Below are 21,333 nucleotides of genomic sequence, written 5' to 3' on the forward strand. Positions count from 1 at the left end.
ACTTTCCCCTTAGTTTTGTTTATTCTACTCCTGAAACTTTTGAGGATTTTCCCTCCTTTGGTGTGCGCGCATGCATGTACACTTGGCTAATTATACCCAAATGGCTCCTAGAAGGACAGTCTCAAAGTATGCTCCTGGTTAGTATAGTGTTGCCTAGCAACGGCATACATTTCCACTACACCTTGTCTGGAGCCCTCATGGTAAAGATGCTTTCAGACTCAGTTACAAAAATGCATGCAAGACCGTCTTCCATATGTTCGCTCCTCACTGGCAAGTGCACAGGAAATCAAAACATAAATTCTGCATAGCAAGCATCAGAAAGCAAGCTTCTGCATGCTGCTGTAACAGATCAAAACCACTTGGGAGCTAGGGAATAGACCATCTTTTCTCTCTCTCTCTTCTACCCCCCCCCCCCCCACAATTGCTACAACAAAGTTATGTGAATAAAATTATATTTTTATTTCACAATTCAACAGACCCCTCCCCCCAGCATTACCTTTCCGAACTGGGGTTCTCTCAATTTTTACAGTCAATTCTCAATTCTGATCAAGCGTACTGGTCGTCCAAGCCTTAAATCTAAGCAGAGTCAATAAATGCTTCCAACTATGCATACAACCAAAAAGAATACAAACAACTTGAAGGTACAACAGATCATCAAAAGAATTTAGTTTGTTCTTAAAGCTTTTGAACCAAATCCTCAGAGGACCTAAGAACCTGCAATTCCCATTGACTTCAAATGAAACATAAGTGGAAGCTGAACAGGCAGATAAAATTCCATCTAACACACAAGATATGCTAGCTTAGAAAAACATTGGCAGTCTTTGACAAAGGCTGCCAACTAAGCAACTTTAAGAGCAGATTTTAGCATACAACAATCCATTTCTGTTAATTGGCTTGATTTGGGGCCACTCAATGTGGAGATTTGGTGCCATTCAATTTCAGAAATCACCCTGAATCTAGGCAAAGTTTTCTTGATGTGACTTTGAACAAATCAGGAAAAACAGACAAGCGGCTCATGTATTTGCACTAACATACCTTAAAAAAAAAATGTAGCATCGAGAGAAACCAAATGAAAGATCCAAATTCCATCAACACTGCAGTAATTTTTTGTGTCCTTTCCATAAATGACAGTGCCCCTTTAAATTGACAAAGTTTTTGAAAAAAAATATGTCAAAAGCACAGCCCCAAACAGGCATCAGTTTAAAGTGTCAGATGACAAACTACTCCCTTCAATGCCCTTTAATAACTGCACCAATTATTGAATAGTTACAACTAAAAAGATGATTGTCAAAGCATCCCTTATTCATACAGTTAGCATTACACCTATGAATTTGCAATTACTATTGAAATAAGGCAATGAAGAGAGAGTTAGAGGTAGGAGTGTGTATATGTGCATGCACACAATTTTACAGCAGCACAACTTGGAATACCAAAGATCATCAACTAAGGGCCAATCCAGAGTCACCCTTGGGCCAGCACAAGTCCCTTGTGCTGACCCAGGAGGGTCACAAATGTGCCATAAAGCACGTCTCTGGGGTGGGCGGGGAGGTAGCGGGAGAGAGGAGTTCTGGGGTAGGGGGAGGACGGGCAGACGGCAGTCAGGCAGGGAGTGGGAGGCGAGGCTGAAACCCAGCTCTTATGCTGGATCCTAGCCCCGTTCCTGAGCAGCACGGAGTAGCTTCAAGCCGCTCTGCTCTCCACAGACTTATGCCACCTGTGGAGGTGTCGCAAGTCTGAGGAGACCCATTGGGGCTACAGTGGCTTGCCTGGAGATAAGGGGAAGAGTTTCCCCTTGCCTCCTGCTGAGCCAATCCTGACCCCATCTTACACTGGATACAGGGCAGGCCTCCTGGTCTGCCTGTTCCAGCGCAAGATAGGATTGTGCTGTAAATCCTTTACAGAAAGAAAGGCACAGTATTCACTGGGAAACTTCCTCCACTTAGAAAGAAAAGTAGCATATCAGGGGAAGATAGTGCTAGTCTTGGCCTGTTAGTGCCATAGGTGCAGGGCTTTGTGTATCTGGGACCTTGGATTTCCTGGATGCATTCTGAAATTGTACAATTCCCCATTCCCTCATCCTTTTGACCTAGAGGAGACAAAACAGTACAACCTACATCTTTATATGGGTGGCTCAATCCATCCCTACCTGCCTTGACAGGGTCTTGATCATTCTCAAACCATTTAAGATTGATTCAAGGAGTCTTCCTATAACAAGGTTTGAAAACCCCAGGTAAAGGATTAGGCACAATTTAATTAGAAGGATTCTGAGATGGATGAAGCTATAAAGCCTTTATGACTACACACACACACACACACACACACACACACACACACACACACACTCTTCTGTAGACCTCTTGATTTCACAAAAAAGGACTCAAAAATCAATTGAAAATAATAATGGGACCCAAGATCAACAAACTAACAAATGTCAATGCAGGAGGAAAAAAGACAAAGACAAAATGTACACACAGAGAAAAAAAGCATTATCAGAAAAGTTTATAATGACAGCCAAACCAGACAGAATTAGGTGGTCTTTAGCTATTCGGTGTCTCTCATCAACAGCATTTCTCACAATAAGGTTAGCCTAACTGTGTGATTTGACTGCTTTACCCTGCAAGAAACTCCATTATGAAAATTTCTGACTTGTGTACAATTAAGGATTTCAAACTTCACTAAAAAGGTGACCATTTTCCAGAAGGAGCAAGAACAGAGAGTGTGGAACTTACAGCACAGCTTTTGTCTGCATTCCTTTTCCAGTGTTTTTTCTCATGTTTCTTTGCAAGAGTCGAATTCAAAATTGCATGAGTTTGTTTACGAGGGTTTAGAGCAAGGATGTTCTGCAAAAACAAGAGAAAGAGAAAAATGTTTTCTTCAAAAAAGTTAGAGAGTAACGACTGAAATTCATGCTCAGTCAACTAACTCGTATCATTCTGCCTTTTGTAGACCAATTGTATCAACTAGACAGGAAAGCCCGTTATAGTAACATGTATTATTTTTATTTTTTAGGAAAAAAAATAAAAAATAAACATTTAAGTTGTGCTACTTTCAAGTTCACAAAGCCATGTGGCACTGTGCAAGTTCAAAGCTGCATCACTTTTTTATACACCAGAAACAGACTTTTAAGTAAATGAGGCCACTGAACTTGTTGGCAACTGCTCCAGTCTTATTAAGTAACCTTCCACAGAGACAAATTCTAGGAGCGGAGTCATGTACAGTTGCAACAGACATCAACAGGGAGCCCTGTTGCTCTTTATAACTTTTTCTTAGCCTTTCAAAGGTCTTCCCTTTAGAGCCAGCTCAGTGGAAATAAGTGCTGCCTATTTACACAGAGGCCAGTGGTGTACAGATCTGACTGGAGCCCGTGAGGCCCTGAGGCCACCTCCCTTCTATAATAATTCTCAAGCATTTCTCATTTCTGATGCAATGTGAAATTCATAACATTGTAACACATTATTGAACATAGATGGACATTCGGAACTGATACAACAGCTTGGAAGTTTAGGTTTAAATATTACATGGTGCAAAGCGGTTGCTTCCACAACCCACACTGCTCCCAGATCACTTCCATTAATTTCTGCATGTATTTAGGCTAAGCTGATCACACTGTATGTGATTGCACACCACATTGCATGTGCCACATCAAGCCAAGACCAGGGGATCTTGTGTGTGATCACACAGTCCATCAGACCACACCTCCTGCCCACATGTACAGACACTGCCACTGTGTTAAATAAACAGCCAGGAGGGTACATGGGGATATAAAGGGAGAGAAACAGTACCATGCCCAGCAATAAGCAAAAAAGTCAAGTTTCTGACGATGATGTGAAATCCAGACGTGAAACAAGCTTAAGTAATCAGCTGATGGTGCAAAATGAGGTATTTCAACAGCAGCCTCTGTGCCAGAGTCAGGTTGTTGCTGAATTCACTTAAAAGCATGGAGACAGAATTACAAAGGTTCACAAATAGGAAGGGGAGCTGAACCGTCCCACCCCCACCATGTTTTTACCAGCAAAACTGCGTCAGCCTTTGGTTTCTCTACCAATGAGGCTTCAAGACAAGAGAGGGTTCTTGCTGGGAGAAAAACAGCCAAAGTAAAGTAGTCTGGGAGACGAACACAGTGGGCGGGCTCAGCCCCAGGCTACACTTTAACTTGCCCTTCCCCTATCTTCATAAGAATTCAGCATGACCATAAACACTTCCTGCTTGGCCTAGAAACAGAAATGCCAATTGTCTGTTCTGCCCTAGACAAACCCCAGCATGACATGAAAATGCAACTCTAAGCAGAGCTGCCCAAGCCAAGGTAGAACTTCCAAAGAATCCCAGATGTCTGGCCAGCTGCTGAAAAACACAAGTGGAGCCTTGAGGTTGGCCTTATAGGCCATTTTGCAGAAGTTAAAACACATAGATGCTTCCTACTATAAATGTTTAATATAGTACCTTCAGCAATACCGCCTGTGAGAACTATCCCCATGGTTTCTGCACTGGTTTGTAATATCATTCTGTAACAGATGTATTCCATTGGGGAGGACACCATTGGTTTAAAAAGTCCAAAAAAAAAAAAAAAACACCTTGGAAGAAATCCCATGTTTACTCCTGCTGGAATTCTGCAAGATTTAACACTGTTGTTGAAATCCATCAGGAGTTTACAGTACAGCATGTTCTGGAAATCATGCTGCAATAAAGGTTGTCAAAGAATACCAGCTACTACTGGCTGGTATTTATACCAGCACACTCACTGGCTATTTTGAGCCTGAAGTAACTGGTGCCATTTTTTGAATCAGTGTCCCAAATATATCCAAGAATATATCTAAGACACTAATCATGAATCATGAAAATTCCTTTTCAGATAATCACCACATGCCCTCAACATTAATATAGTGCCTGAATATATTCATGGGTATTAAGTGTAATGAACACAATACCAGCTGCTATGATGGCGGGAGTGCATGTCGAGAGTGGCTTGTATAGTGCAAAGAACCTGGGTATTGCAGCATTACTGCTGCATCCTCATGTGAAATCGGTGACAGCAAGGGTCTGGCCACCCAGTGTTTGGATGAAGGTTAGATCTTGGCATGCTTGCTGCAACAGCACCCCCAGGGTAAGAGCTTTTTCCCAAAAAGAATGAATGGCAACCATTCATTATAAAGCAAAGAGACGCACTCCGTGACATCACTGATGAAGAATCAAACCTGCTCTCGGCCCCTGACGACCTAAGCCAGAGTGGCACCGTCACAAGGGCATCGCAGGATCCCTAGACCCTCTAATCTAACTAGCTCCACCCAACGTCCTGTGTTTAATCCTGATGAGACATGACAGCATGCTTAGAATGACTATTTTATACACAACCAATTCCACAATGCATTTTCAAATTAGGAGCATAACAAATTGCACTGCCCAAGAACCAAAAAAAATTTGTTCTGGTGCTTTGGAAGTTAGATCTATGCTTGGATATGTTTGGAGCACCGATTCAAAAAAAAAATGGCACTGGTTTTACCTTATTAGCTCTAGTTTACGAGAAATGGCATACCCACCTTATATGCTGATGTGCAGACAACTGGTTAAATAAGCATCTAAGGTGGCTATACTATATCTCCAAAACTAAAGCTGATAGGGCAAAACTGGTGGCATTTCTTTAATCAGCACTCTAAATATATTCAAGAATATATCTAACCTTTAAGGCACCAAAATGTGTATTGGACTTTGTATTTTCTTGCCATAATTGCACCCAGCTGATTCTCTCATTTTATCATTGAAAGAACAACATGAAAGTAGGGTAAGTTGAGAGGCAACTTCCACAAGGACCTTCACACTCCAACCAAGATTTACCAAACGTTGTCAACGTGGTATGCTTGAAATTTTCATGAGCTGTTTTTATCTGCTCATGGTCAGCTTGGTGCATGGCACCACCCAGTAGACATCAGTGCATGTAGGATCTGCCATGCTGGAAGTGATCACAACCTTGGCCCCAGGAAATAGTAATATTCAAACAAGTTTCATGCAACATTAAGCAATGTCTTCAGTAAAGTGCAGCATTCCTAACTATGACCACCACAGCTTTGGTGTCAGTTCTGCCATTTAAACTGTAATGTATTATCAGTGAAAATAAAATAGGTTATCCATTAAAGAAAACACCAACTTCAGTGAACATTTGGCTTGGGCTTAGCTGTAATATGTGAGTTTATGTTGTATTCTGTTCAAGGGCTACCGCAATATTATTTGGTTTATGTTATTAATACTATATTTTATAAGCTCCTTTTCAAAAACAAAAAAAACTCACAAAGTCGCTTACATATCAATATAAATGAAAAGATGGTTCCTTATCCCAGAAGGGCCCAAAGTGTAAAATGAGGCAAAAGACACTAGCAAGTAGCCAATGGAAAGAAACTATGCTGGATTGAACTAAACAGCTGTTTCCCCCCTACTAAATATGGGGTGAACCACCCAAACAGTTTGCAGCCTTATTTTTAAAGCACTGATAGTCAGCAGTGCTGACTATGGGACTGCTGGATTAAGTCTGTTGCATTGGGTCCCAACTTTCTCCTGTCACTGACAAAACCTCCCCTCAAATTCTGCCTCTTTTCTACATTATAGATATATATAGATAGATAAATAGATATAGATATATAGCTTTGGATTGATCCTCTAGACATTGCAAAATGTTTTGTATGCTTTTGCACGTGTCATCAGAAGCAATAGCCCTGTGGAATAGAATTCCATTAAGTCACACAAAATCTTACAAAAATACTATCCTGACATTGTGACACATTTTATGTAAAGTAGCTCCAATTAAAACTTGGGAGAAGTCAAACAGAACCCTTGAGAAGATTCCCTGGCAGAAGATGATAGCCTTCGCCAGTCATCCTAAACACATGACTATGGAATCAGCAGAGTTTCAGACATCATAATTTCTTATTCAGAGTCCTGACTTGTTCTAGGTGCCTTTCAAGAGAAAAATAAGGTGATTTTAAACAAAAGAAAGACACACTACTGCAGGCTGAACTCTTGTTACATCAGAAAAGTCTGTTTAAGACACATCATCTTGCCCTTGTGCTACAGAGGAGAAAGTGGGTCATAACAAAGGTTTGTGGGCATATATGCCACAATTCTGCAGGAGCACAGGGGAAAAAAAACAACACAGAACACAATAGCAACAGTAGCTGCAGAATTACATTTCCTAAAAATGTCAGTGTTTGTTTTAAAATATCTACAAGCTTCTAGTCCCTTAGTCCCTAAGGTAGGCAAACATACATCTGAAAGCACATGGGCAACCCTTGGTGAAATCTCAGAAACCAGAAGTGTGGTTGAATTAGAGCCCAATCCTGGGCTTGGCATGCCAGATCACTGCCGGCATGCAATGCAATGGTTGGCAACCTTCAGTCTCGAAAGACTATGGTATAACCCTACAGCACCCGGTATTCCCATGCGGTCTCCCATCCAAGTACTAACCAGGCCTGACCCTGCTTAGCTTCTAAGATCAGACAAGATCAGGCATCTGCCAGCATGCACTGTCGCAAACATGCTACTGTTTTCAGTGCTGCCACAGCTGCCCACCCTGGGAGTTCAGGATTGGGCTCTGTGACTTGCAGTGTTCAGAAGCCAGGGCTTGCTGCCCCTTGTAGCTTTTTTGGTGCTGATGAGTAGGGGGAAAAAATCTTGCTTTATTTATACAAGAACATTTATTTATTTATGAAAAAATCCAGCTTTTGATGCCATTATATGAAGGTTATTTTGTTGCAGAATTTAGTAAGCACAAATGCAGTTCCTCAGTAAGGTTAACCTTGTTATTCTGAGAGCTGGTCACATTGCTCAGTTTCCTATCCTATCTGCAGAATCATCTCAAAAAAGGTAAACATGAATTGGGTTGCATTTGTGTGTCAGTCACTGCCATTTCCATAACTGTGACCAAAAGCTCATTCATGTGATGCTTGGGGAGAACGGATCTGGGAACCTTTAAATTTATAACCCCTGCCCACAGTTTTAGCAAAAACATAATCACTAGTCTTCTAAACACAGTAGCTAAGGGATCTGTTACAAAAGCTATGGGGGCCAAGCCTCTGGGGCCTCCTGTAATTTCAGCACTAGGTACCCTCTTGTTCACGACCACGTGGTCATGCATGCTTGTAAACAACTCCGTGGAGGAATTCATAGTGTTAATTTAGCTATGAATTAATTAGTACTGGGTTTTGGAGCTGCAGGAATGTGAATGCAGATTCACAAAAGCAAATGATTTAACAAAGTAGTGCCAAAAAATGGATTAAGGCAGTAGTTCCCACACATTTTAGCGTTGGGACCCACCTAAAAAATAGTTTCACTTACCATTCACTCAAATCCCTGTAGCTAGAAGTGAATGGGCAGCAACCCCCCCCCCCCAGTAGCAGGTTGTTTAATCCTTGATGCACATAGTCTAGTCGACCCTGTCAGTTTCATGAACCACCAAAAACTGGGTTCTGACCCACTGGTGGATCCACAGTGGGAACTGGAGGATTACTACGTTACAGACTCATACACACAAAGCATGGGCTCTACTAATGAACCCTGAAGAGCACAGTATAGTATACTTCAGCATCCCACATAGGTTCTCAATATACTTAAACTGGTTTATTTTATGTGTACAGGGGGGCCCCATACCCATGGATTCACTTACCCATGGATCGGTTCCACAGTCCCCCACACATGCCCTCCAGAGGTGAGGGAAGCTCTTTTCACCTCCAGTGGGTCATCTGAACCTGGCAGTCAAAAAAAAAAAAAAAAAAAAAAAAAGCATCCAGTTTCTCTATGAAACCAGAAATTTTAAATGCCTTATAAGGCATTATAGGGCCCCTAAGGGGCATCCCTGAGCCTCCTAATGCCTTATTAGGAGGCATTAAGAGCATCACTTCCAGTTTCTCCATGAAAGCTGCACTTTTTTTTAACTGCTGGACTTAGAGGACCCTCTGGAGACGAGGAGAGCACAGCACCCTTCGACTCCATAGATTGGGAGGAGGCGTTTGCCCATATCCGTGGTTTCACGTAACCACGGGAGGTCCTGGAACAGAACTCCCAAGATACGGAGGCATGCCTGTACCAGTAAAGATGCATTACAGGTGCTCATAATGGAGTGTATCCTGGTGAGGGACACCAGTTAACCAAAAATAACAGATCAGCACAAGTGGAACAGTCCCAATAGAGAACACTGTTGAACTCCCCCAGCTGTTACTTCCAAGTTTCTTCTGGCACTCCCTCCCCCGTCCACCCCATAAACACACACACACTTGGATGTGCATGGATATACATACTTTTATATCCACAGTTGAAGCTACAGCACAAACTCACACAGAGCAAAATCAGGCATCCGATCAAGCCCTAATTGATTAGGTAAGCTTTGGAATGCGCTCTGCGGGGAGAGGCGAGGTCAAATTTAACCTACTTACCATTTTTTATAAACCAATTTCCACTTTATCTTTCACAGCAAGCAGCGTTCAGGGTATTGCAAAGCACTGTATATCTGTTTCCCAAGTGAGAATAATTGGAATATATGTTTTTTTTTCGTTTTTTATTCAAAAGTAATGAGCAGATTAGAACAATTAAGCTAAGTATCTTAAGGGTTTTGATCCACAGTGCGAAATAAGTGTCTGAGGATTTTCTCTAGACATCTGTTTCATCTGAGCTTGCAATTAATCTTCTGGTCAGGTAACCATCATCCGAACACCACCATTAAGATCTAAGCGTATGAACATTTTTCCTTTGCAAGATCAGATACCAAGTCACGCAAGTTCACGTCAGGCACGTCATGGAGACCAAAGTTCTGCAGTAAAGAACAGCTTCAGAACATATCTGCCTTGCAGGCATGCAGACATGGTTTGTTCCGTTTTACTAATTTGCTTTGCTCCATTAAAGCAGTGGGCTGCATGTCAAACATGAACTGGGGAAGCGGGGGGGAGGGGAGAGAGAAAAAGGACAATGAGACTGCCCATGTACAGTGTGAGGATATCCTGGGAGGGGAAGGATCCAGGCAACGTCCTCATCCATGTCATGGAATGTGAAAGGATTGGTATCCTCAACTTTCTGTCATTAGTTACATGTCAAAGAAGAAGGGGCTGCAATACCTTCACTTTGCAGAGGGACCTGGACTGCGCCATTTCCTCACTTCCTGTACCACTTCCTGAACATGCTGTGATGTCATGCAGTGCACATACGGAACAGAGAATCTGATCTGAAGCAAGGCTGTGCAGCTTTCCCCTCCCTTTGTAGGCATCTTGCACTGAACAAGAGGACTGCTTATGAAGGACACTTTGTTCACTCCCTCCTCAGTATACTGCTCCTTCTTCCTCTTCCTGGACTAGAAAAGGAAGAGGGGAACAGAGAGGAAGAGGAAACATGGAGGGGAATGCTCAGAGCATTGGCAAGTGGGAGGAGCAGAGGCTTCCACATCATTGGATAAGGAGGGGCAGCATTTGGCACCTACCTCAGGAGCTCTGGGCTGGCCCTGGCATCAAGAGATCACACACAACATTTGCATGTGTGTGCGTTAGCACAGGGGTCTCCAAACATTTTGGCCAGAGGGCCGCATCAAATATCTGGCACGGTGCTGAAGGCCGGAAAAAAATTTAAATATAAAATTTATGTAAATAAATTAGAGATGGAACTTAGATGAGTGAATAAATGGGCTCATTCATTCAAACTCTCTGGCCCTTAGAACACCCTCCAGATGCAACCAGAGCACAGTTCCAGTCATGTTCGGCCAAGTGGGCCAGAGGCTTTCAGGGGATAAGAGGCTGGCCGCAGGCCAGACTGAGGCTGGCCGTGGGCCACATCTGGCCCCCGGGCCGGGGTTTGGAAACCCATGCCTTAGCATATCCACCCTTCTGGCAACAGCACTGCCTTACTCTGACTAAGAACCATTTATCCTTCCAATCTCTCTCATCCCAAGAGCTTAAAGCAGGTAATGGTCCTTTCAAAACCACACATAAAAAGAAGCCTAAGACCACCCAGACCAATCCCACATAGAGCTATGGTAATCAAAAACCACCTGAGAGGAAAAGTGAAGTATCTAGAAATACTACGAGTGTGCCTAGAACAGTCAAAGGCATTAAACACATCTCCAGAGTGGCCACTGTTTTAGGGTCCATTCCAATATGCACTTACGTGAGAGTAAGTCCATTAAACATTGTGAGAAGTACCCCCAGTAAACCCATACAGCAGGGATTTTCAATGTGTACACTGCAACACCTTAGCAGTGCATTCACAGTAGTGCCACGGGATGTCCCCAGTGGTCTCTCCCAGCTGTTTTCCTAGCACCTGCCATCTTGGATCCCACAAAATCTCATGAGATTTGGGCATCGCCATCTTGGATATCGTGAGATGGCTGCACCAGGTTAAGCTGCCGTGACCAGGATAAGTTGGGGAACCACTGCTATATAGGATTGTGCTCTTAGTATGTTGCAGCGCACTCACACCAAAGAGCCTTATAGCAACTTGAAAACTAATCAATGAGTTCCTGCAGAAGCTTTCATGGATGATAATCTGTTTCATCAGACACAAAAATGCTGCATCACATCCTGTTCCAGTAGGTTTGGGGGATTGATGCTAAAGTCATATCTCCTAGAATTGCCAAATCAACCTATACATTTGCTTCCCCAAACATCTGTTTTGCAAATGTGCCTTCCAAAAAACCACCAACCCAACACGTTGAAATCAGTGTACTAGACCAAGGGTGTCCAAACCCCGTCTGGGGGCCACTTGTGGCCCTTGAGGACTCCCAATCTGGCCCACAGGGAGCCCCCAGTCTCCAATCAGACTCTGTCCCTCTAGAGACTTGCTACAGCGCGCGCTGCCCTGACGCAACTGCTCTCAGCATGAGGGCGACTGTTCAACTTCTTGCGTGAACTGTGGGACAAGGGCTCCCTCCACTGCTTGCTATTTCACATCTGTGATGCAGCAGCAGCGAAGGAAAGGCCGGCCTTGCTTTGTGCAAGGCCTTTTATAGGCCTTGAGCTATTGCAAGACCTTCATTCATTCATAGAAGTTCCATTTCTAATATATTCATTTAGGTAAATTTATTAAAATTTATGAAAATTTGAAATGTAAATTAATTCTTTTTTTGTTTCCTGGTCCCTGACACAATGACAGAGAAATGTGGCCCTCCTGCCAAAAACTTTGTACACCCCCGTAATAGACTAAGGGCCCAATCCTATCCAACTACATAGCACTGACGCAGCCTCAATGCAGCCATGAAGAAAAGGAACACTCTTTTACCTTGAGCAGCCTCTGTGACTCCCTTCCTCACCACAGGATGCATGGCGCACCCCATTGGCACAGCTGCACCAGTGCTGGAAAATTGGATAGGACTGGGCCCTTAGAAATGCACTGAAGACAAGATCCAAGCTCACCATGCTCGCACTAAAGGAACCAAGCACTCTGACTTGACACTGAACTGAGAACATTTGGTGAGGGCACGATAGCTCATTATAAATAATTGCTTTCATAAGGTGTATCTGATTTATGGAACCACACATTAAAAGTTAGGAAGGGGGAAAATCAAATCAGGTTAATAAAACCAATTTTTTTTAAGAAAAGTGTGAACAGGAGTTCTCAGTGTCCTGCTCCTTATATGAACACCACATCACATACCCAAAAATACAATTTAGCGTCTCCAGTAAAATAAGCATTTGCAGTACATTGTAATTTATTCCCAGTATACTGCTAAATGATAACTAACACCATTACTAATGCATTATCCACAAAATATTTATTTTCAGTTAATTTCATTAAACATTTCAATGCATCTTAATATTGCATTCATTTGATAGAGACAAGTTGCTCGCGCTTAAGAATTCTAATCCAATTCATATGAAACAATTCATCTTTAAGGCACCTTATTGCCCGGCTTAGTTTAGTCCGATTACGCAAAGGATTACAAATGAACAGAAATGCTATGTGCAGAGTGGAAACTCAGCCTCAAGTCCAAACTCCTCAAGACCTCAAAACCTGGTCCAGAACTAGAACGAGGTGTTAGACAGCATACACTGATTGGACAATTTGATGGTTGCCCTAGAAGCACAGAGCGTGTAAGGCACCAAGAGTCTTGAAGGGGGATTCCTGCACATTGCTCTGTGCACACCAAGGCAGCTCACAGGAAGGAAGACAGGTTGACTTAAATTTTGCTGCCCCACAGCACCCCAAAACATGACCAAAAGCAACACTGCAAGCACTCAGTTCAGGAAGACTCATATGACCCAGGGAGACAATAAGGTTCTTCCTGATCCTAATTAAGAACTCCTCTCTTCTTTTACTTCCCAGTCAGAGGATCTATGAAAGAGGATGCTAACGGATTCCTCTTTTCTCACTTCATTTTCCCACCAGTATGTAACCACCTGTTAACCACTGGAGTGTAACCACCAGTCCATCCTAAGTGTGTAACCACCTGTTAACCACTGGAGTGTAACCACCAGTCCATCCTACACCATGCTATCTGCCTCCAGCCCAAGGCTTTTCAGACTGTGGCGTCATAACGCCCCAGCCTGTGGGCCCTGGCCTGTTTCCCGTTAAGGGGCAGGGGCAGCCAGGAGGCAGGGAGGAGGCAGCAGTGCGATCCCCAGAATTGCACCGCTCAGGGGGCTGCAGGGGCTTGGCTACACTTACCAGATCCTCCTGCAACTTCCCAGGGGTGCGGAGAGCCCTGCGTGGCTGTCCGCAGGGCTCTCCAAAGCTTCACAAGTGCAATTGGAGTGACCGTGCTCCACTTCAGCTAAACCAGAAACAGAGCGCGATTGCTCCACTTTCACTTATGAAGCATCGGGGAGCCCTGCAGACAGTCTCGCAGGGCTCCCCACACCCCCGGGAGGCTGCAGGAGGCTCTGTAAGTGTACACAAGCCCATGTAGCCCCCCTGAGCGGCGCAAACCTGGGGATCGCGCTGCTGCCCCCCCGCCCCCGCCAGATCTTACTGTGGTTTTCAAACTCCCTGGGAGTTTGAAAACCACAGCTCTAGCCCCTGGATTCAGGATTGTCTATACAAGAAACAGACTGCTAGGAACCATCTTAGACCATGTCAGTCTGCCTCTGATTCTTTAGAACAGGGGTGTCCAAACTTTTTGGCAGGAGGGCCACATCATCTCTCTGATACTGTGTCAGGGGCCGGGGAAAAACAGAGTTAATTTACTTTTCAAATTTGAATAAATTTACATAAATGAATACATTAGAGATAGAACTTATATGAATGAATGAAGGTCTTGAAATAGCTCAAGGCCTATAAAAGGCCTTGCACAAAGCAAGGCCAGCCTTACCTTTGCTGCCACTGCTGCGTCACAGATGTGAAACAGCAAGCAGTGGAGAGAGCCCTTGTCCACAGCTCACACAAGAGGTCAAACAGGTGACCGTCACGCTAAGAGCAGTTGCGTAGGGCCAGCACAGGCTCCAGCAAGTCTTTGGAGGGCCAGAGCTCATTGGAGACTGGGGGCTCACAATGGGCCAGATTGGGAGTCCTCGAGGGCCACAAGTGGCCCCAAGGCCAGGGTTTGGGCACCCCTGCTTTAGAACATAATCTGTTTAGTCTAAAACATGACCACTGACCTGCTTGGTCACTAACATATCATTAGCATCAGACACCAAACCCAGACAGGAAACTTGCAAAGGAAACATGGTAGGGTGGGGTGTATGTTGGAAGCACACATGGGAAATGTGACAAACAGCACATGTGAAAGAAATACCAGGGCTCTCATGTAGGAAAGCTTTCAAAACATACACTCCCCCACCTACAGTCGGAAGCGGTGAAGTCTCTTTCAGGCAAGATTTTTATCTAATAGCTTACAAAATTTCACGTACTTTTGCCAAGCCTTTTTAGCTTGTGAGATGTTTTTCCACATGAAGTTAAGGGCAACCTTAATGCACAATACTAGACATGATTTTTGCTCCATGATTGCTGCAGCAGATGGCAACATATTCAGCAGCAGCTAGAATATTAGTTGATTTGAAGCAAGACAAAGACCAAGATGGTCCAAGATTATTACCTAAATCATGGTTTAGATCAGGGGTGCTCAAAGTTTTTGGCAGGAGGGCCACAACATCTCTCTGTGTTGGGGGCTGGAAAAAGAAGAATTAATTTACACCTCAAATTTGAATAAATTTACATAAATGAATATATTAGAGGCGGAAAATGAATGAATGAATTCAATCCAGTTTATGATAACATTCACCCTAAGAAGGGGGAGAGGAGCTTCATGGCACTTTATGATCACATTCACCCTAAGAAGGGGGGGATCATCATGCCAGTTTATGCTCACAACCACCCTAAGAAGGGGGGGATCTTCATGCCAGTTTATGCTCACAATCGCCCTAAGAAGGGGGGCATCTTCATGCCAGTTTATGCTCACAATCGCCATAAGAAGGGGATAATCTTGATGCCAGTTTATGCTCACAATCACCCTAAGAGGGAGGGCGATCTTCATGCCAGTTTATGCTAACAATCACCCTAAGAAGGGGGGGGGGGCGATCTTCATGCCAGTTTATGCTCACAATCACCCTAAGAAGGTGGGGGGATCAATGTTAGTTTATGCTCACAATCACCCTAAGAAGGGGGGGCGATCTTCATGCCCGTTTATGCTCACAATCACCCTAAGAAAGGGGGGGCGATCTTCATGCCCGTTTATGCTCACAATCACCCTAAGAAAGGGGGGCGATCTTAATGCCAGTTTATGCTCACAATCACCCTAAGAAGGTGGGGGGATCTTCATGCCAGTTTATGCTCACAATCACCCTAAGAAGATGGGGAGATCTTCATGCCGGTTTATGCTCACAATCACCCTAAGAAGATGGGGAGATCTTCATGCCGGTTTATGCTCACAATCACCCTAAGAAGATGGGGGGATCTTCATGCCGGTTTATGCTCACAATCACCCTAAGAAAGGGGGGCGATCTTCATGCCGGTTTATGCTCACAATCACCCTAAGAAAGGGGGGGCGATCTTCATGCCGGTTTATGCTCACAATCGCCCTAAGAAAGGGGGGCGATCTTCATGCCGGTTTATGCTCACAATCGCCCTAAGAAAGGGGGGCGATCTTCATGCCGGTTTATGCTCACAATCGCCCTAAGAAAGGGGGGGGCGATCTTCATGCCGGTTTATGCTCACAATCGCCCTAAGAAAGGGGGGGGCGATCTTCATGCCGGTTTATGCTCACAATCGCCCTAAGAAAGGGGGGGCGATCTTCATGCCGGTTTATGCTCACAATCGCCCTAAGAAAGGGGGGGGCGATCTTCATGCCGGTTTATGCTCACAATCGCCCTAAGAAAGGGGGGGCGATCTTCATGCCGGTTTATGCTCACAGTCGCCCTAAGAAAGGGGGGCGATCTTCATGCCGGTTTATGCTCACAATCGCCCTAAGAAAGGGGGGGGCATCTTCATGCCAGTTTAGGCTCACAATCACCCTAAGAAAGGGGGGGGCGATCTTCATGCCAGTTTAGGCTCACAATCACCCTAAGAAAGGGGGGGGGCGATCTTCATGCCAGTTTAGGCTCACAATCGCCCTAAGAAGGGGGGGCGATCTTCATGCCAGTTTAGGCTCACAATCGCCCTAAGAAGGGGGGGGCGATCTTCATGCCAGTTTAGGCTCACAATCGCCCTAAGAAGGGGGGGGCGATCTTCATGCCAGTTTAGGCTCACAATCGCCCTAAGAAGGGGGGGGGGATCCTCATGCCAGTTTAGGCTCACAATCGCCCTAAGAAGGGGGGGCGATCTTCATGCCAGTTTAGGCTCACAATCGCCCTAAGAAGGGGGGGCGATCTTCATGCCAGTTTAGGCTCACAATCGCCCTAAGAAGGGGGGCCGATCTTCATGCCAGTTTAGGCTCACAATCGCCCTAAGAAGGGGGGCCGATCTTCATGCCAGTTTAGGCTCACAATCGCCCTAAGAAGGTGGGGGGCGATCTTCATGCCAGTTTAGGCTCACAATCGCCCTAAGAAGGTGGGGGGCGATCTTCATGCCAGTTTAGGCTCACAATCGCCCTAAGAAGGTGGGGGGCGATCTTCATGCCAGTTTAGGCTCACAATCGCCCTAAGAAGGGGGGGGTGATCTTCATGCCGGCTTATGCTCACAATCACCCTAAGAAGGTGGGGGGGCGATCTTCATGCCGGTTTATGCTCACAATCAACCTAAGGGGGGATCTTCATGCTAGTTTATGCTCACAATCACCCTAAGAAGGTGGGGGGGGCCTCTTCATGCCCGTTTATGCTCACAATCACCCTAAGAAGGTGGGGGGGCCGATCTTCATGCCCGTTAATGCTCACAATCACCCTAAGAGGGGGGGCGATCTTCATGCCCGTTTATGCTCACAATCACCCTAAGAAGGTGGGGGGATCAATGTTAGTTTATGCTCACAATCACCCTAAGAAGGTGGGGGGATCAATGTTAGTTTATGCTCACAATCACCCTAAGAAGGTAGGTGGGGGCGATCTTCATACCGGTTTAAGCTCACAATCACCCTAAGAAGGTAGGTGGGGGCGATCTTCATGCCAGTTTAGGCTCACAATCACCCTAAGAAGGTAGGTGGGGGCGATCTTCATGCCAGTTTAGGCTCACAATCACCCTAAGAAGGTGGGGGGGGCGATCTTCATGCCAGTTTAGGCTCACAATCGCCCTAAGAAGGTGGGGGGCGATCTTCATGCCAATTTAGGCTCACAATCGCCCTAAGAAGGTGGGGGGCGATCTTCATGCCAATTTAGGCTCACAATCGCCCTAAGAAGGTGGGGGGGGGCAATCTTCATGCCAATTTAGGCTCACAATCGCCCTAAGAAGGTGGGGGGGGCAATCTTCATGCCAGTTTAGGCTCACAATCGCCCTAAGAAGGTGGGGGGATCTTCATGCCAGTTTAGGCTCACAATCGCCCTAAGAAGGTGGGGGGATCTTCATGCCAGTTTAGGCTCACAATCGCCCTAAGAAGGTGGGGGGATCTTCATGCCAGTTTAGGCTCACAATCACCCTAAGAAGGGGGGGCGATCTTCATGCCGGCTTATGCTCACAATCACCCTAAGAAGGTGGGGGGGGCGATCTTCATGCCGGCTTATGCTCACAATCACCCTAAGAAGGTGGGGGGGTGATCTTCATGCCGGCTTATGCTCACAATCACCCTAAGAAGGTGGGGGGGGCGATCTTCATGCCGGCTTATGCTCACAATCAACCTAAGGGGGGATCTTCATGCCAGTTTATGCTCACAATCACCCTAAGAAGGTGGGGGGGGCCTCTTCATGCCCGTTTATGCTCACAATCACCCTAAGAAGGTGGGGGGGCCGATCTTCATGCCCGTTTATGCTCACAATCACCCTAAAAGGGGGGGCCGATCTTCATGCCCGTTTATGCTCACAATCACCCTAAGAGGGGGGGGCGATCTTCATGCCTGTTTATGCTCACAATCACCCTAAGAGGGGGGGGCGATCTTCATGCCCGTTTATGCTCACAATCACCCTAAGAAGGTGGGGGGATCAATGTTAGTTTATGCTCACAATCACCCTAAGAAGGTAGGTGGGGGCGATCTTCATACCGGTTTAAGCTCACAATCACCCTAAGAAGGTAGGTGGGGGCGATCTTCATGCCAGTTTAGGCTCACAATCACCCTAAGAAGGTAGGTGGGGGCGATCTTCATGCCGGTTTAGGCTCACAATCACCCTAAGAAGGTGGGGGGGCGATCTTCATGCCAGTTTAGGCTCACAATCACCCTAAGAAGGTGGGGGGGGCAATCTTCATGCCAGTTTAGGCTCACAATCACCCTAAGAAGGTGGGGGGGCGATCTTCATGCCAGTTTAGGCTCACAATCACCCTAAGAAGGTGGGGGAGGCAATCTTCATGCCAGTTTAGGCTCACAATCAACCTAAGGGGGGATCTTCATGCCAGTTTATGATCCCATTCACACACACACAAATGGAGGGGGGATCTTTCACACTTTCACATACCCGCCTGCTCACCTGCCCCCTCGCCCTCCCTCGTTCCCCCGCTTGGGCTGCCTGCCTGCTTGCCCAGCTGCCTGCCTACCTGCCTGCCCATGTGCTGGTGCTGTTCCCTGCCTGCCTGGCTGGCCGACTGGCTGGCTGGCCAGCCAACCAGCCCTCCCTCCCTCCGGAGGGAGATGTGCTGCTAGCTACGCTCCCCTCCCTCATGATCTCTCTCTCTCTCTCTCTCTTCCCCCCCCTCCCGGCTCAGGCTGCAGGAGGGGTGGGGAGATGGGGAAGGGAGCAGAGCAGAGCCAAACGGAGCTGCTCCCAGCCCAGCCCAGCCCATGGGTAATGAAGAAGAGACCTGCAAGTCTCACGTTACCTTCCCACTATAAAAGGCCCTGCACCCGGCTGGGCTCGTCTTTCCTTCGCTGCCACTGAGCTCAGGTGCCACTGAGGGCCGGGTGCCCATTGGAGGTGGGTGGACCCCTGGGGGACAGATGGGGACCTGCAGCGGGCCGCAAGTGGCCCGCAGGCCAGAGTTTGGGCACCCCTGGTTTAGATAATAGTTTAACAGGCGGTGGCAAGCCTCGAGTCTGCATGCTCCCATTCCCCTCTTTAAGTCCTCCACACACAAGGGAAAAAGATGAAGAGCTTCTATTTTTTGAATAAGCGATGGTTTCCTGCATATCCAAACTCAAGAAAGTGTGCTTTACTGTAACACTGGTTAGTTCAAGCAAACCATGATCAAACTGTTGAGAAGGGAGCATGCCGGCCCAACAGAGGAAAAACATGCCAACCTGAGCCTCATTATCACTCCACGATGTAAACCATGATTTAAATAATCATCTGAACCAAATCCACATCTCTAGAAGGAAGGTGCAGCTTGACATCACTGTAACAAGGAAACAAACTGCTGCTATTCCACTGCAAATGCCACAGCACAAGCAAAAACACATTCTCTATGTACCGTAGATACTCGCCCACAAGGCGAGCAATTTCTACCAATAAATCAAGCACAGATTGACACCTTGTCTTATCTGCGGGTCACTCAGGTCAGGGCTGTTCAGGTATGTCTCGGCAGACAGAAGCTTAGAGGAGCTTTAAAAGTGCTTGCAGAAGGTCTGTGAAGCACCCGAGGAACACTTGAACGACTGAAGACAGCTTACAAACATTCAGCTTTGTTGCTCCTTAACTCTGAATGCAGAAGTGTCTCTTAAATTACAGTGAGCAGTATAAAAAGTTGTCCGGCAGCAATGGAAGCAGGGTATTGTGGTAAGCTGTTTATGTTGTTTTATGATGGTGCTGCATTTGTTTTGGATGGTTTTTAAAACTGCAAATGCTTTTCTGCAGTTTCAAACCTGGGTTTTTTTTTAAGCAATTCAACACAAAATTCAATTCTGTTGCTTGACTCGGGATGGATCACAGCACTACATAAGCACCTTGTTAGTGCCTTCAAGAACAGTGGTGTGGCTCAGATTCTTTCCCCTTTCCATCAGGCTCCAGGGCAAGCTACAGCTCCTTCTCAAAATCACCATTCTCCAAGTTTTACTCCCGACATATCCAAGGATCATGGAACATTCCATGATTTTTTGCTGGGAACTTGCCCTCGCCTTATCTGTGTGGTCACCTCATAGGCAGATATCTGCAGTGGTTTCGCTTTTATACTGCTAACAAACTTTTTCCAGCTTGCAAATGATTTATATTGCTCGTTGTTAACTTGCAGTTGCATAAGCTGCAAACTTTTCCAGATTGTTTCCCCTCCTCCCCCCCCCCAAAAAAAAACTCTTATAGAATGTTTCTTAAACTTCCCAGGACCAAATGAGGATTATTTTGCCCATACATTTCAGTTTCTTTTTTTAAAGTGTATAATATTTCAAGGGAACAAGAATCAATGAAGTCAATATCACTGCTTCCCTTTCCTCTGGGCTACATCCTTGGAGCCCTACCCGTCTAATATCCAAACTGCCATAAGATTTAAAAGTATTGTCCAGAAAAAGGTTATGAATGTTTATTCACTCCCAAAACAGACTTACTTGGCCATGCATCAGAAAGTTAATGGTCTATAATTGCAGGACAAATTAACACTGAAGTTGCTGTGGCTTTAAGCAGCAACTTATTTTGTGAAGTTCATCTTTTTCTGGCTAACTGAAGCCGCTTTCTAGCAGGGCCATTTGAAAACAAGTCGTCTAGTCCTATCAGTAGAGGTGGGAGCAAATGGTTGTATTTTTGCGCAGATTTCAGGGTTTTCCGAAAGTTAGATTTGCAGAAAGCAGGATTATGTGCTTTTATTCAAAATACAGTGATGCCTCGCAAGACGAATGCCTCGCGCAACGAAAAACTCGCAAGACGAAAGCGTTTTGCGATTTTTTTGGTGACTGGCAAGATGAATTTTTCTATGGCCGTGCTTCGCAAGACGAATTTTTTTGCATTT

At 45.5% G+C, this 21,333-nt stretch overlaps 1 protein-coding gene across 5 annotated transcripts in view; it reads right to left on the bottom strand.

Moving 5' to 3' along the window:
* DPYD (dihydropyrimidine dehydrogenase) overlaps window positions 1–21,333 on the bottom strand; it is a 533,115-nt gene that overhangs the window by 488,527 nt on the left and 23,255 nt on the right. For all 5 annotated transcript variants that reach the window (XM_066623608.1, XM_066623607.1, XM_066623609.1 and 2 more), the window contains exon 2: window positions 2,730–2,840. In XM_066623608.1, the coding sequence (XP_066479705.1) occupies window positions 2,730–2,773 (44 nt within the window). In that variant the 5' untranslated portion in view covers window positions 2,774–2,840. The remainder of the gene's footprint in view (window positions 1–2,729; window positions 2,841–21,333) is intronic.

This window comes from Tiliqua scincoides, chromosome 4 (genome assembly GCF_035046505.1).
Source record: "Tiliqua scincoides isolate rTilSci1 chromosome 4, rTilSci1.hap2, whole genome shotgun sequence".
NCBI classification, from domain to species: Eukaryota; Metazoa; Chordata; class Lepidosauria; order Squamata; family Scincidae; genus Tiliqua; species Tiliqua scincoides.